General features: G+C 40.7%; 5 protein-coding genes across 7 annotated transcripts in view; 3 read left to right on the top strand and 2 right to left on the bottom strand.

The window, feature by feature from the left end:
- Positions 1 to 7325: 7325 nt before the first annotated feature.
- LOC134812562 (methyltransferase-like protein 25B) lies at positions 7326 to 8795 on the top strand. The gene has a single exon (XM_063820044.1). The coding sequence runs from the start codon at positions 7580 to 7582 to the stop codon at positions 8708 to 8710; it is 1131 nt and encodes a 376-aa protein (XP_063676114.1). The 5' UTR covers positions 7326 to 7579; the 3' UTR covers positions 8711 to 8795.
- A 163-nt stretch (positions 8796 to 8958) lies between these two features.
- On the top strand, positions 8959 to 10016 carry LOC134812563 (L-seryl-tRNA(Sec) kinase-like). Its single transcript, XM_063820045.1, has one exon. The coding sequence runs from the start codon at positions 8959 to 8961 to the stop codon at positions 9817 to 9819; it is 861 nt and encodes a 286-aa protein (XP_063676115.1). The 3' UTR covers positions 9820 to 10016.
- Positions 10017 to 13329: 3313 nt separating this feature from the next.
- LOC134812141 (intermembrane lipid transfer protein VPS13D-like) overlaps positions 13330 to 27150 on the top strand; it is a 99131-nt gene continuing 85310 nt past the window's right edge. For all 3 annotated transcript variants that reach the window (XM_063819361.1, XM_063819363.1, XM_063819360.1), the window contains exons 1-6: positions 13330 to 13413; positions 18552 to 18754; positions 25572 to 25795; positions 26171 to 26229; positions 26450 to 26692; positions 26858 to 27007. In XM_063819361.1, the coding sequence (XP_063675431.1) occupies positions 18616 to 18754; positions 25572 to 25795; positions 26171 to 26229; positions 26450 to 26692; positions 26858 to 27007 (815 nt within the window). In that variant the 5' untranslated portion in view covers positions 13330 to 13413; positions 18552 to 18615. The remainder of the gene's footprint in view (positions 13414 to 18551; positions 18755 to 25571; positions 25796 to 26170; positions 26230 to 26449; positions 26693 to 26857; positions 27008 to 27150) is intronic.
- On the bottom strand, positions 13627 to 17559 carry LOC134812525 (short transient receptor potential channel 2-like). Its single transcript, XM_063819999.1, has 3 exons — positions 15531 to 17559; positions 15105 to 15287; positions 13627 to 14733 (listed from the first exon to the last, which is right to left on the bottom strand). Exons 1-3 carry the CDS (start codon positions 16713 to 16715, stop codon positions 14374 to 14376), a joined length of 1728 nt encoding a protein of 575 aa, XP_063676069.1. The 5' UTR covers positions 16716 to 17559; the 3' UTR covers positions 13627 to 14373.
- On the bottom strand, positions 16903 to 17451 carry LOC134813267 (ankyrin repeat and SOCS box protein 8-like). Its single transcript, XM_063820957.1, has one exon. The coding sequence runs from the start codon at positions 17449 to 17451 to the stop codon at positions 16903 to 16905; it is 549 nt and encodes a 182-aa protein (XP_063677027.1).

Below are 27150 nucleotides of genomic sequence, written 5' to 3'. Positions count from 1 at the left end.
GAAGAAATGAGGAAATGGTGGGATAACCTCTGCATTAAAGGACCACTTTTTGGTTACAACCCTAAATCTTCCAAGACATGGGTGATAGTCAAGCCTGAGCACGAAGAGAAGGCAAGAAACTTGTTCCCAGATGTCAATGTGACAAGTATTGGTCGACGATATCTGGGCAGCTTTATCGGAACTGATGATGGAAAAGGGGCTTTCATCGAGGAAAAAGTTCAAGAATGGTGTCGTGATCTTAAACAATTAAGTGATATAGCATCAAGAGAACCTCAAATAGCATACAGTGCATACATGTATGGGCTTAGTAAAAGATGGAACTATGTGTGCAGAACTACCCCAGGAGTTGCAGATAGGCTCACTCCTCTGGAACAAGTAACACGCGATGAGTTTATCCCAGCTATCATCAACAGGCTGTTTAGCTGCACTGATGAACTAAGGAACATAATGGCTCTACCACCAAGATATGGAGGATTGGGTATACCAGTTATGATGGACATGGCAGACCGAGAGTACAAATTCTCATGTAGAGCCACAAAACCCCTTAAAGAAGCTATTCTCAAGCAGGTAGACAACTACACAGAGGACTGGAGAGTAAGCAAAGGAGTGAAAACTGAGATAACAACTGAACGAAATCTCTTCTATCGACAAAAACAAGCGGAAATACGCCAGGAGCTCGAGTCAACACCACTGGCAAAGTTGATGTTCCAACTAGCTGCTGAGAAAGGGGCAAGTGCTTGGTTAACAGCACTACCTTTAAAAGAGTATGGATATCTGATGAACAAACAACAGTTCTCAGACGCAATAGCACTCAGATATAACCTAAACTTAAAGGACAGCCCTAAGACATGTACGTGTGGCCAAAAGTACTCAGCAAACCATGCGCTCATCTGTAAACTCGGTGGATATGTGTCACTGCGGCACAACTCGCTGAGAGACACCTTTGCTGAACTAATGAGAACTGTGAAATGCAAGGATGTGCAGACTGAGCCAGTTCTTCTTCCAGTTGATGGTCTGAAGTTGCCTAAGGGAACAGTACTTGGAGACCAAGCTAGGCTGGACATTTCTGCAAGATCGATTTGGAATGCTTCAGAGAGGGCATATTTTGATGTAAGGGTATTTCATGCCCCAGCCCCCTCCAATGCAAGCAAATCGATCCCAGCAATGTACCAGTCCCATGAAAATGAGAAAAAGCGATGTTACAACGCAAGGGTTCTTGAAGTGGAGAAAGGAAGCTTCACACCTTTAGTGTTCTCGACTTCTGGTGGAATGGGTAGTGAAGCTGAAAGACTGGTAAAAAAGCTGGCCAGTAAGATGGAGTACCACACTGGCCAGAGGTACTCGGATGCTGTAGGTTACATCAGAAAGCGCCTTCGCTTTGAAATCCTAAGAACAACAGTGATTTCTCTCCGTGGAGACAGAGGTGCGAGAAAAAACATTGTTAATATAAACAGTCTAGATCTTAACTTGGAGCCACAAGGCCAAGGGTAATTTTTGAGTGTTTAGGGAATTTTTTATATTCTTAAAGGTTTGATTTTATATAGGGTCATTGCTATATTATGTGTATATTGTTTGAATAATTTTATTTAAAAAAATATGTTCCTGGCAAACACACAGCATGCGTGGCCATTGAATAATGTGTGGTTGGTTTTGTCTTTTTTCTTAAAAAGTGTTCTTTCCCTTCATCAATCTTGAGCCCTAAATACTCCATGATTTTCATGTGATTGTCAAATAATTGTTTTTTCTTGCTTGACTTGCAAGTGTACACTGAGAATTTTCACCTATGCTAGAGATTACAAGGGAAGGTGTAAGATGTCCAGAAGTAGATACAGAGGATACTGAAAGCAGCAATTTAACGGAAAAGATAAGAAGATGCGAAGCAGTATGATGGATTGATGGAGTGTCCTTTTAAAGAATCTGTGCATACACAATTATGCATTTTATACACAGGGAATGAACCTGTGGTGGCAGTGGTCTTTTGCTGGATTATCTTAACTGTATGTTGCAGTCGTGTCTCTGGTCTCTCAGGTTACTGATTCTACAATATGTCCTGTTCCTGTAACTTTTGTACTTTGTGTTTTGCTAGCACTGCTTTCCTGACCGGTTCCACTTTTATTGCTTTGATTTGTTTGACTGACAGATGTCATTGCATGAACAGCGTTTTTAAGTTTCTTTGGAAATTCATTGTAAATTATCGGGTTCATAATACTGTTTATGGGTAACAATAGAACTGCAGCAATTTGGTATATCCCTTCTTTCGGTATATCTGCTCCATTTGAATATGACCATGCCAATATACAGAAAGGAATCCATGTTGCCATGTCTGTAATAGTAATCATGGCTACCTTTACCTGGATCCTTCTTTGATTGCTCTTTCGTGTCTTATTTTCTATCATGCCATTTTTGTCATTGTCTTTTTTCATCATATAAACGACAAATGTGTAGCAGAGTGTAATTATGACAAAGCATACACAGTTTATCACAGTCATCGTTAAGGAATACGAATATTGCGGATCTGATATTTTTACAAAGTATTTGAATAAACAGACAGCATCATTTCCATAAAATGTTTCGTGTATACCTTTTGGAGCTTCATCGTTTTTGTATAAATTTTCTATGAAATTGTTTAGAAATGACCATGTTTCTGCGGTTTCAGTTGTATCATTCTTTATTTGTTTGTATTTCTTTATGAACTGCATGTGACTATTCATATCAGCAACTGTTGGAAATATGGAATTTTCTTTGTACCACATACCATTAGAGAAATAGTCTTGGAAAGCAGGGACTAGTGGCATTGCTGAAAGTAGCATTGCAATGGTCACAAGTACTGCTCCTGCACCGACTGAAACGATAACTTCCCGCTTATCTGCCAAGCTTACTCCTGCTACTTTCAAGGCCCTGTATATGGATACTATTACCATTGTGTAGACAGACAGTACGCTTCCAAATGTTGAGAGAATACCAAGAAAAGAACATGTCTTGCTTGTGAGCCACTCGTACTTGAGTTTGCAATACCCATCATCATAGTAGATATCATAACTTGCTATTATGATAAGATATAGGCCTAAAGTCCAGTCTCCTGTTCCTACCAGAGTTATAAAGAAATGGTTTATCTGCAACGATTTTGACTTGGACCTGAAGAACATGTAACTGCCTTGAAGTATTGTGTAACTATTCATCAAGAATGAGGCTATTCCTATAAGCAAAGCTAGATATCTGAGAGCTGTGATTTTTAAGAGTCTGTCATTACTACATTCCTGTGAGCATTCATCAGAGCCATCTGAACAATCAAAAACATTGTTGCAAACTTTCTTATTTGAAATCGTTCTTGGAAATCCTGAGTTGCAAGTGTGTGAATATGTGCAGTTGCCTTCATCAGAGCCATCACCACAGTCATCTATAAAATTGCAAACAAGGTTTTCCTGAAGGCATTTTTTGTTTTTGCATGTAAATGCCTTGTCAGCCAAATTATTATCACCTAATTCTATGTATTTCTTTAGCTTATTTTCTTGTTCCGGTGCAAAATTGTAGACTGTTTTTTGAGCTGTGCACTTGGTTTCATCTATGTCATTTAATTTTAATGATGTTTCATATGGTGAGCAAAAAATTTCTTTCAAGCCATGTTTCTTCGAATCCCAGCCTTCTTTTGATTGGCAGTCATCCCACCAGTATTTATAAATCTTACGATTTCCTTCAGCTCTTATTTCATCATTAGTTTTGTATGTACACTTTGATTGCATGATCTGGCTATTTTCTTTCATGATTCCCGGTAAGCACGGGAATTGAAATTGATAAGTCTGTTGAATCCCTGTATTTATCACTTCTAGTGTTGTGGTACTTTGTTTCTTGTCTGTCATACCTTCAGTGAATTCCTTAGGAGACATTCTTGACACAAGGCACAGTTGAGCCTCGGCGCCCCCACAACTTTCAAAATCATCACAAAAATTTTCCTTTTTGACATATTTGCCTGAAATGTCAGGACATTCAATACCTTTTTTGCAATTGAAATGAGAATCATCTTCATCTATCCCATTTATGCAATCCTCAATACCATCACATATCCAGTGGTTTGGTATTTTCAATTCCTCTACTTTCTCTCTTGTCAGATACCTTTCACAGGTGACATTTGCAACAAAACTTTCTTCACAACCTTGTTCATCTTCCCCATCGGGGCAGTCAGATTTACCATCACAAGTCATATATTTGTGAACTTTACAGTTCTCACTAAAGGTGTTACAAATCTCATCTTTTCCATCATCACACACTGCCCAATTATTACAAAGCCATCTATCTCTAACCCTTGTGTTCAAGTGATCATGGACTGAACAATGTAATACATTAGTAGCAGTGCAATTGGTTTGGTCAAGCAGACCTTCACAACCTAAAAAGTCATTGTTACTTGTTGAAGTACTGTAAGATCTTGGGTAGTAGCATGTGTTGATCTCTTTAACGGCCGTTATGTCATCCTTGCCCTTTTCTTTGCATGTCAGCTTTGTTTCATCTCTCTCACGACAAAGGTCTGTATTCTCATCTTCATCATTTTCACAATAGGCCTCATCATCACAAATATGCTTTCTATCTACCCAACCTTGCTGTTCAAGTCCTTTGATGTTGCATTTTATTCCAAAATCAAACCCACATTCAATTTCATCCTCACCATACTTACAATCACTAAAACTGTCACATATGTATACAAATGGCACAAAGTCAACATTTTTACTATTACTAGGTGTGCAACGGATGCCTCTGTCTTCACTGTAATCACAGTCAACCTCATCTGATTGGTCAGCACAGTGATAAATACCATCACAGATACGCCTTGAAGCAATGTTTTTGTAGGATTGGGACTCACCGTCTTTTTGCATACATACCATCCCTTCACAGACGCCTTCAATTACATGCGCTCCTGCACAACCACAGCTTTGGTATCTCATGGCGTTTCTGTCTGAAAAATGGTACAGTTTAATACTAAAAAACTGTTGCTCTTACTAGTGTAGACTTTTTGTCACAACAAGACTGCAACCTATAGTAACAACTATAAACAGAACCCCTAATGTCTGCTCACAATTTTCTTTTAGTCCTAATATGAGCCTTGTCTCTAAAAACTTAACTGAACTAGTGTTTCGGTGTGTGCAAAAGCTTTCATTCCTTGCCCCGTTAGTAACCTGTCCTTCCAAACCCAAACTAGCAGTCAAGGACAAAAAGTCATACACCAAATGGGCATTATAATTTATTAATTGTTTTACATCTTTTTATTCTGTAAAATGTGCTAAAATTAGATTTCTTGTTTCATTGAAAAATGTCTTGCTTCATTGAGAATATAATAGAGTTATAAAAAACAAGTCTAAGATGAATGTTTATTAATAATATAAGTCCACATACATAATTATAAATTGATTCTTATTTATTTATTATATCCTATGCAGGATCAATCCGTTCCTTTTCTGGTGCCTATTATATTATATATATATGGCATTGAAATTTCCCTCAATAAGTCATTATATGCAGTAAGAAATTGTGTTACCTGAGCAAATGTGTGTGAAATAGCAATAGTCAGTCCGTTCTGACGAAATTCTGTAAATTTCGCTTTCTTCAAGTTCCTGCCCCTCACATTTGTAAACAGTGAAATTGTGAAGTTTAGCTGTTTTCCTAATGAAATTGCCCACTGTCGTTCCTTTGAACACAATATTGCTGGTATCTGAAATATTCAGTAAAATGAATTAAAACTCTGAAGTACCCAAACCAGACGTTTTAGCTGTATTGACGAAATCGTATAATATTGACGTTTACATTAGTTGCCATTAATCCTGGAAATAATCAAATATTATGTTTATTCTGCAGAGCTGACCTAATTAAATAATTGAATGGTAAATGAGTATTATATACCTGCACAACTTATCGCCAGAGATCTGTTGAAACCCTTACAGTTGTCGGTCACAACATCTCCATAGACTACTTCAAGATTCCCCTTATTAACATTAATCCCCTTCTTCATTTTTCTGTCTGGCACTGTTGGTAAATGCTTAGCTATCCCAACGTTTCCTTTTTCAAGTTTCTGGCAGAGCAGTGTTGCCAAAGTATCATCGTGAATGTGAACCAAGAGTCCATAGGAAGGGCAAACATCAAATTTTTCACCATCAGAATCAGTTACAAAAACCCTACCTTCCTCTCCCAATGATAGTTCCTGATATTCTGCGACTGAAAAGATACAGTAAAATCTTATTATAATTATATATTAGTCCGTAACCTAAGATCTTAATTTAAAATCAAAGTGATTTAAAAAAAAAATACATTTCGGCCATTGATCCTACACTAGAAATTCTGCAAAAAATTACAAAACCTTTTTTACCCCTTCATTTTCGCCATTTACAATCAAATATGACTGTGGAAAAATTCCATTTGCTCATTAAATCAGTTAATTTCAATCAAGCTATACCTCAATCCATGCATTATGGTCTACGTTTTACCAGGAAATGTTACGAAGTTTTGTCAACGAAAGTAAGTTATATTTGGATTGCACAACTGAGTAAGACTACTAAAAGTGCTTTGCTTGATAATCATGCACATTGTACTCGACTTATTTTCTGGCTCCTTAGAGATGTTATTTCATGGCACGTAGTAGTATCAGGAAGTAGTATCAAACAAATTATTACCATTTACCAAGCCACATCGGGTGTGGACATGAGAAACTACATCATTGATGTATTTTATTACAATAATTACCTAATTAATTGGAAGATATGATACATTATAGGCCACTATCAAATTAACTAACTAAGATTTGGTCGCTATTTATTCATAATTTTATTCAATTTATTATCCCCCCTGGAAAATCTTACCAATTTAAAAATTCGTAATATCCACTCTTTAATTACCTGAACTGTTCACGAACAGAAACGACAAAAATAATGCCACGATTAGCATAATTCACATCACAAAGCAAGATCGCGAAGCTCAGTTTTCAGACACAAAATCTGCACACCAATCAAACATGTACCAAACTGGAATGTCGCTATGACTGTACGATAAACACTTCCTACTGCAATATTCGAAACAGTATGATGATAGATGAGTACTTGGTAGATTCCTCGGTGAGTAGCTACTAACGACTAAGTAATGCAATGTTAGAATACACGAGAGAGATTTCTGGTGTGACAATGTACAAATGCAGTAAAATCTTTCAGTAAATGAGGTTTTGAACTCGATGGCCTTTTAAGTTTCACAGTATGTACTCTTGTGATATTATCGTTACAACGTAGAATTTAGGAATCATTTTGATATTATTTGTAACACAATCACATTATTTTAATCTTATGAATAGGTTGGAATCTGTGAATGGCAACTGAATCTTACAGCAAAGAGAATATCAGGGGCATACACTCAATTAAAGAGGACTTAAAAATACTATGTCACTTTGATGCCTTATCAGAGTTCTTTATGGTAGACTACTACATAGAGTCAGGATATGAACTGCTACCCAAACCGTGGCTTGAAATTGCCACAAAAAATCATAAGGTTTTCCTGAAGCAACTCTGCAGGTAGTTTGCTACCAGGAAAAACGTTTGACATCTCTGTGGTTATGCCTCTATCGTTGTTGTGCTTTATTGCTTTGATTAGAAAGAGATTATCTTTGAGAAGACGACAACTATCTCCAGGAAATAACCTTCCTATTTCCTGCAAAACACAATTAAAGTTTTTGAAACCCAAGAAAATACTTGAATTATCAGCAATGTTGCCTTGTGTCCAAAAAGTGATATCAGATGAAAGAATCTCACACATTGTTGACATTGGCTCAGGAGTTGGTCACGCATCACGGTTCATTGCGAAACAGAATCCTAGCTGTTCAATTCTCCGAATAGAAGCCCAATCAACTCTGATAAACAAAGCAGAAAACATTGATGAAAGGTTTGGTAAAGCAAGTAAACCAGCAAACATTTTCTCTGCGGTCTGTAGACTCAACCTGGATAGCAATATAGTTAGTTCCTTTATTGAAATACTACAAGAGGCCGACAAGGCAAATGGGACTAGTTTTGCTCAACGCAACAGCCGTGTTTTGTTACTTGGTCTACATCCTTGCGGGAATTTGGGATCCTTTATGTTGCGATTATTTAAAGGATGTGGAACTTGCCAAGGAATTGTTATCGTTAGCTGCTGTTATATGTTTATTGATAAAGAGGAAGATCAAAAGGGAGGATTTCCGCTAAGTAACTTTGTGGAAGAACAAGGTATTATGAGACTTAGTGGTCAACTTAAGGAGCAAGCCTGTCACAAAGCTGAGTTTTATCTCTCCAGACTGCTGGAACAGTTAAAAGATCCCGATAACCTTGCTCAAAATTGGCGGTCGATTGCAGATATTTTTCTGAGCAAGCGAGACTCAAAGTGCTCAAGAACTTGGTTTAAATTCAAGAAACGATCATCTGGTGAAGGTATCGTTGATTTTATCAACAAAAACTTGAAACTACACAAACTCACGTTTTTAGAAAAAGAGGAAGAGGAACTTGCATTGGAGCTGTCTGTTGTTGATCAGTGGAGAACATGGGCTTACTACCTTGTCTATATTGTAAAACTTTCATTAGGGGTCGTTGGGGAATGTGTGATCTTGAAAGATAGACTTTCTTTTTTACTGGAATGTGGATACAGTTCGAAATTTGAAATACTTTTTGATCCGAAAGAATCGTCCAGGAATGTTGCAATCATTTCTTCTAAGTAGGAATTTTTTGATATGATGTTCATTATAATTGCATGATTCTATTTTGGGAGTGAAAACAAGTAATTGGTTATAATATTGTATACACAATGATAAAAATCTATGTTTTCCACGGTATAAAATTGTAATCAAATGAAGAGAATTATATCTAGTAAAGATGACTTGTATCTAGTATAAATCAAACATTGATGAATGATTATACAAATATAAAAATCCACATAATTATTCAACTTAAACAATCTTCTCAAGTTATGTCAAAGCGAGTTCTAATTTGTCTGGTAGGTTTACCAGCTACTGGTAAAAGTACACTTTGCTCCGAACTGCTAAAGCAAGCAACCAACTACGACATAGAGCACATCTGCTATGATAAACACATAACAACTGTCGATCATGTTACTGACCCTAGTGCCTGGAACAAAGCTCGACAAGCTCTCAATCAGAATATCACAAACTTGGTTTCTAGTAATAAAGCCGAAACTTGTTGTGTCAGGAGTAAGGTTTTTCTGTTGGACGATAACTTTTATTACAGAGGAATGAGGAAAGAGATACTCCACATAGCTCAGAGGAATTCATGTGTATTCGGACAGATTGTATTTCGAGTGAGTAAAGAACTGGCCATATCTGCTAATAACAGTAGATGTGACACGATTGTAGCTGAAGAAACTATTCGGAAAATGTCTAATCTGATAGAGTACCCATCTGAGGCATGGGAGAAGCATGTTCTGCATCTTGCAGAGTTGACATCTTATAATGAGTCAACAACACCTGGTAGGATTGAGCTGGTTTCACAATTTATAGACTTTATTTGTGAACAGTCGCCTGAAAAGGACCCAGCGGTAGAGAAGCTGAAGAGGGAAGCAGATCGTGACGAAACTTTGAATGATGTTGTGCAACAGTGTGACATATTGTTGAGAAAAGTGATATCTCAGAAAATTAAGGACGATAGAAGGTCTGGTTTGAACGTTCCCTATAGTGTGTATTCGAGAACGAAGTCGTTGTTTTTAGAGGGAATCAAAACTGGAGAAATAAGCTTTGGCGACCAACCGGTCACTACTGAAGCAGTCAGTTTAAAGTTTACAGTTATTTTTGATGATACACAAGTTGAAAACTAAAGATTGATTGGACAAATTAATATTCTTTTAACGGATAGGACTTTCTATGAGATTCATGCCAAATTTTAACTTATTATATGCTTATATGTAATGAATAATGATATCAATTTTAGAAATTGTTTTTACGGATAATTTTGAGTCTAAGCTGCCCTAATCGAGACTTAGTGTGGGTAGTGAATTATATGAGTTTAATTAATATCACTTGTTATCTTACAGGACTGTGTTGCTAACATTGTTTGGTCATAGTATTTTAAATAAGAACTTCTGACTTAAAAAAATACTTTTTACAATATGCAAAAATCTAAACAGGTTGCCCAAATTTCCATAAACACCATATTGTTTAATTCAATGAACTGAAACATAAGATGGTATATTTATTTCTATATCCGGACTGATAAAGTATCATTATAACGGAATGTTGCCCGTAGGAACAATGGAATGTGGCCTGTTCCTCTGAACACCTGGTTCCTGTGGTAACCAAGTCTTGAGTAGGTCAACAGATTGAACAATAACCCGCACGTGTAACCCGCCCTTGTGAGATTGTAGCCTGGTTACTAGTATAACTGTGGAATGAGCTGATGGGATGTGGAAACAAGTACATAGTTTTACTGAGTGGTTGCTCAACAAATACCTGGCCCGGTATCTCAGCAATGTTAACCTTCATCAAGTAAGTTTGTGAGCAGATACACCAGTGGTTGTTTCCTTTCCGTGGAATTTACAATGTGTAGCTAGTCTGGAATGTTTTATAAAGTATGCAATCATTAAGAGAGGAAATAATAAGAGTAGAATATTCATAAACATGATTATATATAACCTTCTTGTTACAGGTTCACATAGGATTGACACAAGGTTATTTACAGGTTCACATAGGATTGACACAAGGTTCGGTCGAGCTAGAAAATCTGAAGTTAAGAGAAGATGCTTTGGAAAACTTTAATCTACCCTTTAAAATTATTGATGGTTTGTAAATGTATTTGTCTTTAAAACATTATGTGGTATCACTAGAACGGAGAACAGTTCGCGTACCATTGGTGTGTACTACACTGTGTACTACACTGTGTACTGACATTGGTGTGTACTACACTGTGTACTGACATTGCTTATTGCTACAATACTTTGTACTAGGATCATTGTCACAGAACTAATTCCATGTAATGTAATGATAATAATGGACTTGATCGTGTTGAAATTTCTCAACTTTAAAACTGTATAAAAACAGGAAGACGTGTAATGTAAACTGTGCTCTATCATCTGAAAAGTTATGGCTGGACAATGACCTTTGCTGAGATTATCTGTGTATATTGTTTGAATAATATATAAAAAACGTATAATATTTCCCTTCCTTACATGTTATATGTTGGATAGGCAGTAAAACACCACAATTCTGATGAAATCTTTGTAGTTGTTCTACAATCTACATCATTAGTCCTTTAAGGGGAGATACACCAAAACCGTTTTTGCTCCGAACATCGATTTTATTTTATATTATTTTTAAATAGACAAAAAGAATAAGATTGTACACCTTCAAAAATTTTTAAAAATATTCCCTCATCGAGAAAAATTTTTTTTTTCTTTTTCGAAAATTTTTAAAATTTGGAGAAGTCTGTCACTGTAATACCGATAGTTCGGCCATTTAAAAAGTTTTTTGGCTGATTTTTTTTCTCGATGAGGGAATATTTTTAAAAATTTTTGAAGGTGTACAATCTTATTCTTTTTGTCTATTTAAAAATAATATAAAATAAAATCGATGTTCGGAGCAAAAACGGTTTTGGTGTATCTCCCCTTAAGAGTAACACATGTTAGTATGTGAGATAAACAGTGTTTTTTAAATAAGCGAAACTGTTTGAAAACTAAACCATGTTTGCCGTCCTCCCAGGTACAGTGGGGAAGTTGGAGCTGCAGATACCTGTATCCGGGCTAAGTAGTGGCAGTCTGGTGCTGTGTCTCTCTAATCTCAACATCAGAGCTTCTCCTTACCAGGGCACTACTGTAAGTGGGGTCTTATCACACTGTGTTTCTATTTATAGATCTGGATACTGGTAGGGAGGTGTTCAAGCGTTTCTGATGTTAACCAATCAGCTTCCATTATTGTCAAAACAACTATCTTTCCCCTCCCCACCAGTATCCACACCTATAATATTTTAGATTGTGATTAGAATAATGTAATAAAATGAATGTTAAAAGGAATGTTATCTCCTCAGTACGATCCAGCAAAGGAAGAAGAGCAGCGTCTGGCAGCTCTGAACGTCAAGCTGGAAGCGTTAGAACAGCAGATTTACCAGAGACTCTACACTCAGTCTCAGAGTTGGCTTTCTTCTTTCGCTTCTTCTTATTTCACCTCCATGATCGAGAATTTGAAGGTGGCCTATACCTTTAATCTTATACAGTGTTTTTATAGCTGAGTTCTCAAACTAATAAAAGAGTTTTTAAGTTAAAATATTTAAATAACTCAATTATAACTAGATTTTAGATACTACCAAGTTCTTACACAACTTTATCAAATACAACTTATTACCACCATTTAGCTGGTGATAAACGACGTTCACTTCTGTTACGAAGATACAGTGTCAGTGCCTGCCATGCCGTTCTACCTGGGTATCACGATAAAGCACCTAGCTACCCAGCCCTCAGCCGCTCCTAACAAGTCGGGGGATTGGGTCCTGAAGGAGGTGAAGCTGGAGGGGCTCGGGGTTTATTGGAACTTTGGGGCCTCCAATGTTGAGGAGGAGGTACTGTTGTGTTTTGTATAGCTACAAACATTGTTGTTAAGTTTAGGACCGCATTTTACTCGCTCGAAATAACCTTATTGTAGAGTGCCGTTTGGATTGGATGACGTAATTTCAATTTTACTTTTAGCGTGTGCACTGAGTATTAAAATTAAATTCTTGACAAACACTCCCCACACTCAGTATTTGTGTGCTGGTACCCACTATTATTAGACACACTCACATGACAAGATGTAACCTGACACTCCTTCAGAAGTGCTACGTTCTGGAGCCAATATCAGCTAAAGTAGAGCTGACTCAAAACAAGTCAACACAGCCGCTCAACAGTCTCCAGACCCCTCGTTTCACCGCCTCCCTCACACTGCAGACCTTTCAGCTGACCCTGTCCAGCAGGCAGTATCACATGACAGCGCAGATTCTCAATATCATCGACTGGCAACGCAGGAAGAAAATGTGAGATTTACGAATTTGTTGTGATAATTTCATTGAATTGAACGTAACCTAATATTATCTAGTCATATTGAATAAAATATCATCTCAAAAAAGGATAGGATATTTCGATATCTAACTAGATAGGTGTATAGTATTTGGAATTTTTAATTACTGATTCAACTTGAACTCATCAAGAGAAAGTATCCATATTATACTCCATTTTAATCCTGAACTTACTAGGAACCGAGAATGGCACCCCGGAGTGCCAGTGTTAGGACACGCCAGACAGTGGTGGCAGTTTGCCATCTCCGCGCTGTGCGCGCCCATTGCTAGACGCATGAAGCGCGAGAGGTCTGCTTTCGTCAGTGCACGTGCTAAGTTACTGGTCCAGTATGTAGACCTTTACGCTAAAATGCTCTGCAAACACGAGATCAAGGTAACGTTCAGCATCAGTCGTATATTATGTATATTATTTGTATATTGTATCGTTTATTTTGTTATCTCGAAACTATAAAATCAGTTATGTTAAAATTGCCATTTAAGGACCTCGTGTATTTTTCACAACCAAGAACCCGTCCTATTATAACCAGCTGTTCCCCTCATACTATACCGGCGTGAAATGGACAAAACTACTACATCTACCTATCACAGCATACTATTATGATGTTTAAATTACAAATAATAATTATTATTACAAATAATAATTATTGTAAATAACAATTTGTACGCTCTTTATTCTCCCGAATACAATAAGTTCACTTCCAATCCATCCACTACAATTTCCGTCCTAGAAACTCGTATTCCTAGACACAAATTACTGAACCATATTACAGTTAATCGACTTTTTTTATTTCAAAATTCAAATAAACTTTACATCAATGTATTACAGTTACATAATTATGAAAGACCACAATATCTACTTATGATAATTGTTGACAAGTGGAAGTTGTTCTTGTTGGTACAGGGTAAATAAAACTCCTTGAAACCGACTACAAACCGGCGTGACGGAAATGTGTGGCGCAAGTACAAAGTTTTGATAAATCAGCATCTGAAAATTGTAAAGAATCCCAAATACAAATGAGTATGAAAACTCACATCACATTTATGTTTCAGTTAAGAAATAATCTAACTATATTTTATACTGTTATAATGTAAAACAAAAAGATTCCCTATTTACAATTATTATTAATCAATGTTAAAATTCTCGGATTTAATTTACCAACAGTTTGACTCATCAAACGTCCTTATAAAATTCCTAAAAAAAAGAGCGTTATTAAAGAAAGACGCATCAAACTTTAAGAGCCGAATTTAATTGTCTAGATCAATCGACCTAAAATGATTGAAGAACACTGGCTCAATTTGAGTCGCTAGGGTTAGGGTCGCCTCAACATGCTTTTTAGTCTCTTCGTTTAAACTGTATCAGCTCAGATTTCTGTCTTCTCAGTTGCCTTACCCTAACATCAAAGTCATCTTGTCTTGTCCCAGGTCTTGATCTCTGTCTTGTCCCAGGTCTGCTAGTTCTCGGTCTAAAAGCACATTCATCATCCGAATCTTCTGTATAATCGGACTTGAATCTCTCACACACATCACTGATTATTTTGTCACGTTTTACTTGCTCTGCCGCTGGACTTAGAAATTTATTTGATTTCTTTGATTCCATTTTTTGCTCTTTTCTCAGCTTCCTTCGGAACCAGTAGACAATTGGGAAAAGGAATGTTGAGAATGGAATAAGGAAAGGCTGGCCTCTACTATACTCCTGAAAGTAAACGAGTATTTTACAGCATAGATTAGTAGTCGTGCTTTATTAGCATACTGACAACATGTATATAATATTGATAGTACCCAATCTCCTTGCAATTACGTTCAAGTATCTTTTGCATATTAATACAAGTGCTAAACTAAAAACAGCTGCATGTTAAACTAAATTATAAAAATAACAATGTCCCCTGGCCCCCCTGGCCCCCCTGGCCCTCCCCAGTCCCCTGCCCCCCTGGCCCTAACTCCCTAAACTAAATTATAAAAATAACAATGTCCTCTGGCCCCCCTGGCTTCCCCTGGCCCCCTGGCCCTCCCCTGGCTTCCCCTGGCCCCCTGGCCCTCCCCTGGTCCCCCTGGCCCTAATCCTACCTTCAGTAGTTCGCTTCTTGCATACTTCCACTCTATATCACAGTTTTCTTGGATCCTATCAAAAGTGCTGCTGAGTATACCGATAAGCATGTTCAGGAGGAGCACACATGATAGTAAGATGTAGAGCACCAACATTATGTTTATAAAACTCATTGTTGACGCTTCAAATGGCTCTTCTACGTTCTGAAAGAATTTGAAATAATCATCTTATTTGAAATAATTATCTTATTACCAAATAATGAGTTCAGACTAACATACTGGCATGTCAATGATTTTATTTTCAAAGGCGTTCAATTAAATTTATAAGTTACTAATAACCTAATTAGTAATTAGCTAATTACGAATTTTAAAATGAATAATTACTAATTACTAATTACTAATTACTAATTACTAATTACTAATTACTAATTACTAATTACTATTTACCTCAACATCAAAGAGACCAAATGTTGACCACATGATGCTCCTTATAGTGGCAAGAAAGTTCCCGAATGATTTCGGAGGTACAATCTTAATATCTTCAGTGCAAAGCGACAATGTAATATTAATATCATTGATATTCTCGATGTCAGTCAGGTTTTTTACAAGCTCTAAAACTTTATCCTTTTGCCATCCGCCTTTATTAGAGTCACTTATGGTGTCGTCACACAAATCGTTAACGTCCAGGCTCCATTTTTCTAACCTTACTGACATCGAGTAAATGGTTATAGAAGTGCCTACGATAGTACTCCCAAGCAGCACAGAGAACTTCAGGACATCTAGCAGCAGGTATTTTAGAGCAATCATCATCGGGCCCATTGACCTTGTTACCTCGAGAAGAGTCAGTAATCTCAAGAACAGAACAAACTCTGTCACAGCATAAACATAACTTATGTTAAGGAAGTGTCGGTAATTCAGGATTAGTTTTGACCAACTGTTAATGTTGTCTCGGTAGTATTTACTTGTAGTATTATCTTCCAGTCCTTCATCAAGTATCTTAATCATAGATTCTATAGTATCTTCATGGATTTCGGAGGTAAGGGTCACTCCAGCGATAACGCAACCCTTGTATAGAGCTGCCACACACAACAGACCCAATATCAAGATGTCAACATAGTTCCACACGTTCAGAAAATACCTCTTCCAGCCTTGTTGGATCATCAGATCAAGCTCAATAAAGATGCGAGATATAACACAGACATATAGTGCGTATTCCCACAGGGTGATTGCATCGGTTTCTTGTTCTGTCAGACACACGCCGACTAATATCGAGAGGAATATAACATAATTAAGAGCATCTGTGATGAAACAGAGAAAGGGGGTGAATTTCATTCGAAGGAGAGATGCAAGATTGGACTCCATAACTGGGATTCCTCTACAGGTATCGATAAAGAAGAACTTCAGAAGCAACGGTAATACAAAAAGGGGGCTGAAAATGTATTTGATCGCTACCGCAGTTTTGCCGTAAAACATTTTATTGGCCAGATCTCCGTACCAGCGATCAAATATGATTTGCTGGCAGAAAGGATGAGACACAAACTTCTTCTTCCTCTGATCTATTGCCATTCTCATCAAATCTACTGGGAATGAAAGGATTTCCCTAGCTTCCCACATTCTATCAATATTGTTCATAAATCTACATGCAAAAAGATTAGCGTCGTCTATGAGTAGCTCAAACTCAATCTTGAATTCATCTCTTACGTTTTTAATGTTTGCAATGTCTCTGCCAACATCAAAAGCAGCCTTTATGGGGCACCTGCACTTCAAATACACATCATCAGACAAGAGAACTGTCAGATGTTTAACATTGTGCGATAGATCATTGTAACCATCCTGGGTTCTTTTCTGCTTTGTATCGCAACAGTGATGTTAACTTTACTACGGCCGCCCTAAGGTTAGCACCCGCCAGCAACAGTGTCTCAATAGCTTCCTTGTCAAGCCTACACGCAGCTACACTCAGCGGAGTTTCTCTATCATTGTTGGCATGGTTTGGGTTTCCTCCATAGTTCAAGACAATTTCCACCATCCTACTGTCCACTCTAGCAGCCACTATCAGAGGATTGTCTCCTGTCTCCGTCTCTCTGTTAGCTAGGTTAAACTTGGAGTGGTGTAGGGGTGAACAGCCTATCTTGGGTACTATGTCCACTTTGTGCCCCATGTCCGCCAGTAACCTCTCCACCACAGCGTGATCTCCCGACCTGATACTCTGGAATAGTTTATCAGTGTTCGCTTGAAGATCGTCTACACTTGGAAGAGCGCTGACAAAGTCAGCCAGACCAGAGCTATTGTAATCTTTGATGGGACTTATTCTTCCCACACTGGTGTTCACGACCTCTTGTAGTCTTGGTCTTGGAGCCCTCTCTCCCATCTTTCTTCTTGTCTTTACTCCTCAAGCAGTCAAGGAAGAGTAGTGCAGCTGTAGACAAAAAAGCGAACAATTGAACCAGTATACAATCCAAGTGTTGCTCAAGAAAATGTTGACGTTTTAACAGTGTGTTCAGAAGAATAACTGCTCTTCTAATAACAAGCATGAGTGGGTCAGCTTTTTAAATCATCCTACAGTCTTGTTTAACAGCAATTATAATTGGGAAGAAAGCCGTCAGTTACCATAATGTAGCATAATATGTAAAGCAAAATGCAGAGGCGTTATGCGTATTAAACATTGACGTTTTAATAAGAAGGACTGGTAGAAATTGCCACTATAGAAACACTATAAATAATTGTTATGATGAGACTGTTGCTAAAATATTTCAAAGAGCTAAAGAGGTAATTTTCAACGATCGGAATCAAATTCCTCAAAATATCGGTGCCATTCTATACTAATTATATACCACAAGCAGGCTCCGTTTCCAGTATGTCACGCTGTTTTCTGTGTTTTAATCTGGAATTATATTCTTTCATAGCGTTTCAATTTGCTCTATTAAGCTGTCTAACTAAGTTAGATGAGTATTGAGTTTAGTAGCTGGAAATTTTTGTCACAATTTTGAATTTCATGATAGTTTTACACTCAGCTTCCAGTAAAAAACTTTAAGATCCTCCTCAAGGTTAAGAAGAAAAAAAACGTCACTGCTAAATCTACGGTTGCGTATCCGTGATAGGGAACGTAAAGCTGGAATTACAATACTACAAATATATTAAATTTATTGAGGTCTGAGGACGTTACGAAAAGAATTGATTTAATGAAGTCCGAGGAGTCCTAATCCTCCGACCTCTTGCGGGATTGAAATATAGCAATGTGAAATCATAAAATTAAATTGAAATTATAAATCCCTATGGTCAAAAAAGTATCAAAACTTTTAAATGTTGTTCAACAATCCAAAAAATGTTGAGATATATATTATTTAAAACATCGAAAATTAGATTTAAAAGAAACTAATACTTATCCGGCACTTGTAAAGACAGTTTCCATTGTTTTTATAAAACCTTGCTCCACCGCTCCAAACATTAACCATAGCTCTCTCTCCCCAGGACTTAATCAAGCAAGATCTGAAACCCCTGGAGGAAGGTCCTGACATACGATGAGATCTACGTCATGAGGTCCTTGGCTCTGAATAGAGTCCAGAGAATGTCACTTCCCATTTCTCAGAGACAACAACAGAGCAGTGGCTGGACGAGTTGGATGCCGGGTTGGGGGTGGGGTTACTACTCTCAGACAACTGCCTCAACTTCAGGTAGGGGGAGGGTGAGGGAGGGTGAGGGGGGTGGGGTTACTACTCTCAGACAACTGCCTCAACTTCAGGTAGGGGGAGGGTGAGGGGGGTGGGGGTGGGGTTACTACTCTCAGACAACTGCCTCAACTTCAGGTAGGGGGAGGGTGAGGGGGGTGGGGGGTGGGGTTACTACTCTCAGACAACTGCCTCAACTTCAGGTAGGGGGAGGGTGAGGGGGGGGGGGGGGTGGGGTTACTACTCTCAGACAACTGCCTCAACTTCAGGTAGGGGGAGGGTGAGGGGGGTGGGGGGTGGGGTTACTACTCTCAGACAACTGCCTCAACTTCAGGTAGGGGGAGGGTGAGGGGGGTGGGGGGTGGGGATACTACTCTCAGACGACTGCCTCAACTTCAGGTAGGGGGAGGGTGAGGTGGGGGGGGGGGGGGTGGGGTTACTACTCTCAGACAACTGCCTCAACTTCAGGTAGGGGGAGGGTGAGGGGGGTGGGGGTGGGATTACTACTCTCAGACAACTGCCTCAACTTCAGGTAGGGGGAGGGTGAGGGGGGGTGGGGGTGGGGATACTACCTACCTTGGGTTCGTTTCGGGCTAGCACGCCCAGGCCAAGACATCTTGCGTCTCCACCACCGGTGTCTCCGTTATCATGTCTTGCTCACAGCCCATTCCAAGATTGAATTGCCATTTGCCCCTGTATATCCAGGGGTAGGAGGGGTGTCGGGGACGGTATGGAGAAAGCGATCAAGTGCTGCCTTGAATTTTGGCAAGGTTGGGATAGACTTGATGTCGTGAGGCACAACGTTATACAAAGCAGAGGCCACTGAAGGGAAAGAATGGAACCTCATGGTGTTGATGCTTTTGTATTTTGATCCGCCAAGAGGACGAAGACATGTAACTCCTCTTCTTTGAGAGTGTTGGAAAGAAATGTTTACACTGTTGGGAATCTCACCGTAGTAAATTTTCCAGACAAGGATGATCATGTACCTCTCGCGGCGGCGCTGTAGGGAGTAGAGATCAAGCTGCTTCAGGCGCTCCCAGTAGCTAAGATGCTCGTATCCTGCTATTTTCGCAGTGAATGAGCGTTGGATCGACTCAATCATGATTATGTCACACAGCAGGTGAGGCGACCAGAGAGCACAACAATACTCGGTAATAGAGCGGACGTATGTCTTGAAGAGCATCATCATCGTGTCTTTGTCTCTGGTAGAGAAAGTTCTCAGTACCCATCCAGCTTTGCTCGCTGCCTCAGAGGACTTTCTTGTGATGTGTTGACGCCAGGAGAGATCACTGTCAACATACACACCGAGATCTTTCACGACATCATCAGAAGATATCGATGCACCAGATGGTAAAATGTAGGGTTTCTTTAGCTCAGGGTTCTTACCATGCTGGAGAAGTTGGAACTTACTTTCGTTTAGCTCCATGTTGTTTGCTACTGCCCATCGCACTACTGCACAGAGATCTTCCTGGAGACATTTGCAGTCGGACGGGGAGCTGATGTTTTTGTGGAGCTTGGAGTCATCAGCAAACACTTTTACTTTGCAATGTTTTACAACTAGGAACAGGTCGTTGATATACAAAATAAATAGCAGTGGGCCTAACACAGTGCCCTGTGGTACCCCACTTAGCACCATTATGACGAGAGATTCAATACCATCGACAACGACATGTTGGGTTCTTCCACTGAGGAAGCTTTCCAGCCAGCGGTGGGCGTTGCCCTGGATACCGTACATATGGAGCTTCTTCAATAGTATAGCGTGATCTACCTTATCGAAGGCTTTGCTGAAATCAAGATACAGAATATCAGCATTTTCGTCACCATCTAAGTCATCCATGATGTCTTGGACGTGGTGAAGAAGTTGAGTAAGACAGCTTCTTCCAGCTTGAAAGCCGTGTTGATCGTGGTTGATGATGTCTTGAGCTACAATGTAGTCAACCAGCTTAGCGCGGACGACCCTCTCGAACATCTTTATGAGGTTGGATGTTAGAGATACCGGTCGATAGTTGGCAGCAATCGACCTTTTCCCCTTTTTAAAAAGGGGGATAATACTCTGGTTCTTGAATTTTGTAGCTATTTCACCAGAGCTTAGCGAAGCTTTCCAAAGCTTGGTTATCACAGGAGCTAGGACAATTCCACATTCCTTGAGGATTAGGACTGGGAACTTGTCAGGTCCGACTGCTGAGAAACGATTCATCGCTTTGATGGCGTCGAGGATATCTTGCTCATTAAAGTCGATGTCTGTGATAGAATGAGGTTGCTCAATGACCTTGGACGTCCGGACTTCGGCTAGATTTGCCTTTTTGGGGTCACTGAAAGCACTCGCATATTGATCCTGTAAGATATTACCCATAGTGGCTGGATCAGACTGGAGCTTGTCATCACTATCCAATAGGGGTCCGACAGATGCAGCAGGGGTTTTAAACCTCTTTGCGAAGGTATAAAACGCCTTAGGATTAGTCTTGATCTTACTAAGAGCAACAAGTTCTTCTCTGGCTCGCTGCTGTTTAATGTCCGCTTTAAGGAGCATCTCGACAGCAGCCCTCTCTTCATCCAGCTTGCGAAGCTTGACATTATTGCGAGGCGGAGAAGGGCCACAAAATCTGTATTTAATACAGTTGATCCTGGCATTAAGGCGCTTTTTCTTTCTAAGGAGAGCCACCCTTGACCTTGGGATTTTTGAAGATGCTGCGGCTTGACGATTGTGGCTATGAGAAGGTGCGTGTTTCTTGCAGATCTGCACAAGGATCCCTTCAAACATATCCCATGCAGCATCTTGGCTAGTTGAAGGGTTGGTTACTGTCGACCAGTCTACAGTAGTGAGTTCCTTGTTAATCAAGGCCCAGTCAGCAGCATTGAAGTTGATGTCATCAAGTGCTGTGGCAGGACTGTACTCTTTCCTTGCTGGTTGCTCAAGTAGGAACTGCGGGTGGAGGAGAGTACAGGTCACTATGTCGTGGTCTGATTTCTCCGTCTTTGACACTGATAAACCGTGGATTAAGTCGGTGTTGTTGGATAGGATCAGGTCAAGGATGTTTTGGTCCTTCCTAGTGGGTTCATCGACTAGCTGCTCTAGGAAGTTTGAAGATATGAACTCCATAAAGGCTAGTCCCGAGTTCGTGTCGGAAGCCGATTTGCTGGAGTTTGGTTTGATCGACTTACTGGACCAGTCTACAAACGGCAAATTAAAGTCGCCTGCAATGTAGAGTTCAGGAGAGCCAGGGAGGTGGTCTATAAAGTCTTGGATCACACACAGACAGTCATCAAATTTGTCGAATGGTGCCTGTGGAGGGCGGTACACGCCAACAAGGAGAAAGTTACTGCTAGCGATGTGAACCATTGCAACTTCACAATAGGAGTTAGAGTACACTTTTGTCGTGTCAGCAGGTATAGAGTGGTGTAGGAAGATAGCTACACCGCCTTGAGCACGTTTGTCTCGATCAGCTCTGATGGTACTGTAGCCAGGGATACACGTCTCTGCTTCAACATGGTATGGCTTCAGATGAGTCTCAGTCAGAATAAAGAAGGGAGTGTGGAGCGGACTGGTTGCTAAATTCTCGTGGAGAGATTTCAACTTCCATTGCTGGTTCTTTATCCCAGGATTCATTCCTTGTATGTTAAGAAGAAATGTTGAGGAGATCGGGAGTATTGATTTGAGGTCTACTTTCCCAGCAGCGGTTGGTAGAGAGCAGGCTGTTGCAGGTGCTGTGCAGGGTAGCCCTGGGGAAGATGAGGGGCTTGTTGGTAGGGTTGCTGAACTGCAGTTGAGTACTGAACACCCGGACGAAGATATAACTGGGGGTTCGGGCTTGTTTGCGGAGGTAGATGAGAGGCCATCATTGATTCGAGTGATTTCTGAATCATGCACGACATCTCTTTCGACCAATCCGCTTTCAATTGGTCCAAATGCTGGAGAAAATCCTTGTTGCTAAAATATTTCGAAGTATTTTTCTCTTGAGGCGGCTTCAAAGTTGATGTATTCTTCCTGCTGCGCTTGTGATTGTCTTGAGCAGGAGGGACATCCCCTTTCTTTCCTGTTGGAACAGGTTTAGTGGGTGGTTTGTCGCTGCTGATGCGCTTTACACCTCTAATATGAATGAGCTTGCATTCATTGTTTAGGCACAAGTTAGAGACAAGACCATTTTGGCAAAGTTGGGTATGGAAGTAGCGGCAGCTATCTCCACGATTGCAACCGCGGCGACGATCTTTGCCTCCGGGACCGTTCCGCATAAATCGCTTGCACCACGTGGGATGGTAGTGTTGGCACTTGCCATCAGTAAGTCCAGTAATGCCATGCGGGCATTCCTGTTTCAAGAGTAAAGGACAAACTGGTATGTTGCGATCGTAAACTTCGTTGATTGGAGACTTGATCTCTTTGTCCTCCGTGTTAGTTTTCAGATCGTTAGCAGTGGTTTCTGCATTGATGGTAGAATCAGATTCAGCCTGCACATCGGACTTAATAGATATGTTGTTGCTTATCACATCCTTCTGGTCAGTAACAGGGAGAATTTGCTCCGTTTGCTGTGGTGACGGTTGACTCCAGCTGGAGAGACACTCGCCGCACAGAAATACAACTCCTATTTCCTCGTCAACATGCGTGTCAGTATAACAACCACGGTGACCGGGTCTCTTACAACGACAGCATATTACTTCGCTGGGCGAGTTGTCCGAGGAGTAGGGGGTAAAGTCGGCCTTGCACTTCAGACAGCGAATTGCACGTGCGTCTTGGATAAACTGCACAATCGCCGTAGCAGCTACCGCCTTGGTTAGGTGGTTTCCGCTTTTTAGGGTAGAAATTCGTTCCGCAAGAACTGGATAGTCGCTATCCATAGACTGGAGAAGCTTTACCGCATTAGCTAGGTGTTTCTGAAGGATAGTTCTAGAGTTACCTAGCAGGTCCACATTTTGCTCAAGGGACTTGTTGCTTTGGTATGCATCTAAGAGGACCTTAATCTCAGTTTCTGGAGTTAAAGCTTTAATCTTCCCGATGAGCAGTTCATCGCTAGAGAAGTCGTGTACACTCATCGATCCAGTAATATGTATAATCCTTCGAAAACAACTGTGTTGCACACTTGTATACACACCGTGTATAACAGGTGTAATAAGAAGGTTAAGCTCTTACACACGTTACACGCAAATATTGCTTATATCGGTAGATATATCAGAGCTATTAAAATCGATGCAAAATGTAAACGTACTACTACTATAGGACAACTGCCTCAACTTCAGGTAGGGGGAGGGTGAGGGGGGTGGGGGTGGGGTTACTACTCTCAGACAACTGCCTCAACTTCAGGTAGGGGGAGGGTGAGGGGGGTGGGGGGTGGGGTTACTACTCTCAGACAACTGCCTCAACTTCAGGTAGGGGGAGGGTGAGGGGGGTGGGGGGTGGGGTTACTACTCTCAGACAACTGCCTCAACTTCAGGTAGGGGGAGGGTGAGGGGGGTGGGGGGTGGGGTTACTACTCTCAGACAACTGCCTCAACTTCAGGTAGGGGGAGGGTGAGGGGGGGGTGGGGTTGGGTTACTACTCTCAGACAACTGCCTCAACTTCAGGTAGGGGGAGGGTGAGGGGGGTGGGGGGTGGGGTTACTACTCTCAGACAACTGCCTCAACTTCAGGTAGGGGGAGGGTGAGGGGGGTGGGGGTGGGGTTACTACTCTCAGACAACTGCCTCAACTTCAGGTAGGGGGAGGGTGAGGGGGGTGGGGGGTGGGGTTACTACTCTCAGACAACTGCCTCAACTTCAGGTAGGGGGAGGGTGAGGGGGGGGTGGGGGTTGGGTTACTACTCTCAGACAACTGCCTCAACTTCAGGTAGGGGGAGGGTGAGGGGGGTGGGGGGTGGGGATACTACTCTCAGACAACTGCCTCAACTTCAGGTAGGGGGAGGGTGAGGGGGGTGGGGGGTGGGGTTACTACTCTCAGACAACTGCCTCAACTTCAGGTAGGGGGAGGGTGAGGGGGGGGGGGGGGGTTGGGTTACTACTCTCAGACAACTGCCTCAACTTCAGGTAGGGGGAGGGTGAGGGGGGTGGGGGGTGGGGATACTACTCTCAGACAACTGCATCAACTTCAGGTAGGGGGAGGGTGAGGGGGGTGGGGGGTGGGGTTACTACTCTCAGACAACTGCCTCAACTTCAGGTAGGGGGAGGGTGAGGGGGGGTGGGGGTTGGGTTACTACTCTCAGACAACTGCCTCAACTTCAGGTAGGGGGAGGGTTAGGGGGGTGGGGGGTGGGGTTACTACTCTCAGACAACTGCCTCAACTTCAGGTAGGGGGAGGGTTAGGGGGGTGGGGGGTGGGGTTACTACTCTCAGACAACTGCCTCAACTTCAGGTAGGGGGAGGGTTAGGGGGGTGGGGGGTGGGGTTACTACTCTCAGACAACTGCCTCAACTTCAGGTAGGGGGAGGGTTAGGGGGGTGGGGGTGGGGTTACTACTCTCAGACAACTGCCTCAGGGAAACTCTTATCTTTATTCAACAGGCTTGTATAATGTATACTCATATTATTTTACACGCAAACATGTTGCGCAATTATTAACTAATACAACAGTAACTTCCAGACACGTTTATGTGCTCAACTCAAAGTTTCAATCTTTACCATGCCCTAACATGTCTAACATTGATTGGTTTATATTATACTGCTGGTATTATGGGCTTGGTGTGTCGTAGTCCTTGCCATACTCTAACATGCCCCATCTCTTGTGAAACTAAAACCTATTCACCCTCCCAATTTTAAAATCCAGCTCAGTGCATTACGTCAAGTTCCAATGATAATACTAGATTACAACATAATACTAGGTATAAACAAACCCTTCCCCCAGATGAGATTGCTGAAGAGGAGGTGGTCGACTACTCGCTCTTCTTTGACAAAGACTCCGTGTTCGGCAAGATATCTGCTAAACTACTCCACGGATCCATCCAGCTGTTAGAGTTCGAACCCAGTGGAGCTCACCGAGCACTGGTTCAGTTCGCTTTCACTGATCTGGCTGTGGGAGCGGAGTACAGGATGAAGACAGATACTATCATACTGTCAGCGTCACTTCAGGTATTTGTTAACTGTCTTGTGAGTGTGTCTGGATAACCACTGCAGCACGTGTAATGAAGGTAGTCATGACAACTGTGACCAGGTCACGTGATCACGTCACGTGATCAGGTCGGGTGTTAGGTTGACAATTAGTAAGTAGTCGGCTCTATTAGAATGTCTTGTGTAGTTAACTGTAAGTCTCAGGTGCTGTTGTTCTATACTTTAGAAACTTGCTCAGCACATTTAGTACGCGATTAAAACATAGAATTTACAAAGTTTTCTCTTAGATAAAACAGCACCCTCAGGTCTCACTCGGTAAAAGAAAGATCAAATATTCCGACAGCAGTATACTTATATATAATCTCACAAATCACAAGTAACACGTGTCATGTTCAGGATATAACGTTAGACAACCAGTGCCAGCACAGTGCACTGTTCCCCCACGTCGTGTCCAGGTAGGTTCTCTCTTGGAACTCTTGTTATGAAGTTCAAATACATTTTTTATTATTCACATTATAGAATAATAGCTTCATGATTTTGGATTAACTTTGGGGTCACTATACTAAGGTTATTCACTATAATTTATGTTACACTATTATTATTCTGCTTTATCATTTTCACAATGAATTGGAACTACCCGCACCATCCGGGCCAACATATAAATCATCACTACAGGTCAAAATTAAGAGAGGATCCAGGGAAGGAGCAGTCAGCACCAAAGGAGGAGGAGGAGAAGGAGGAGGAGCAGTCAGCAGCGAAGAAGGAGGAGGAGGAGGAGCACCACCTCCCCAACCCCTCACAACAGCCAGTACTGGACGTGTACTACGAACTAAACCCCGCTACTGCTGCTCTGGATTTGTTGCTGAGAGTAACCACGCAACCCATTGATATCGTGTACAATGAAGATATAATTGATAGGTGGGTATTAGTGCGATGTTTTGAAGTTTTTTAGGCACGCTTAGTCAGTAAGTCAGATTAAATGCGAAAGAAATTTTGGAAGTTTGACAAAAAATATTGTTCAATATCTCAGGCATTGCCAAATTTCACTTAATTTCACTAAATTTCGCTATGAAATTTGTGCAGGGTGACAAACTTCTTTGCTCTGGACCCTACAATAGACTTTGTGGTGGAGGCAGCTCTTGCTAGGTTAGGAGAGCTGAGGAGCAAAACTAAACACCAGTTAAGGAGCACTATTGACAAGATATTCAGCGGGAAACTCAGAGATTTCAGGAGGTTTGATTATCATAATATTTAACTTTTTTAGTTTAATTTTTTCAGAACTCTTTATTATTGATTATAATTTTAGTTTTCGAGATGAGATTGATAAGTTCTAGATTGATTTTTAGTAAGTTGAATTTTTTGAACAACTCTTTCCA

This window comes from Bolinopsis microptera, chromosome 3 (genome assembly GCF_026151205.1).
Source record: "Bolinopsis microptera isolate Bmic1 chromosome 3, MBARI_Bmic_1.0, whole genome shotgun sequence".
Classification (NCBI taxonomy): domain Eukaryota; kingdom Metazoa; phylum Ctenophora; class Tentaculata; order Lobata; family Bolinopsidae; genus Bolinopsis; species Bolinopsis microptera.
The sequence above is the reverse complement of the archived record's forward strand: the minus strand, read 5'-3'. Positions and strand labels throughout refer to the sequence as shown.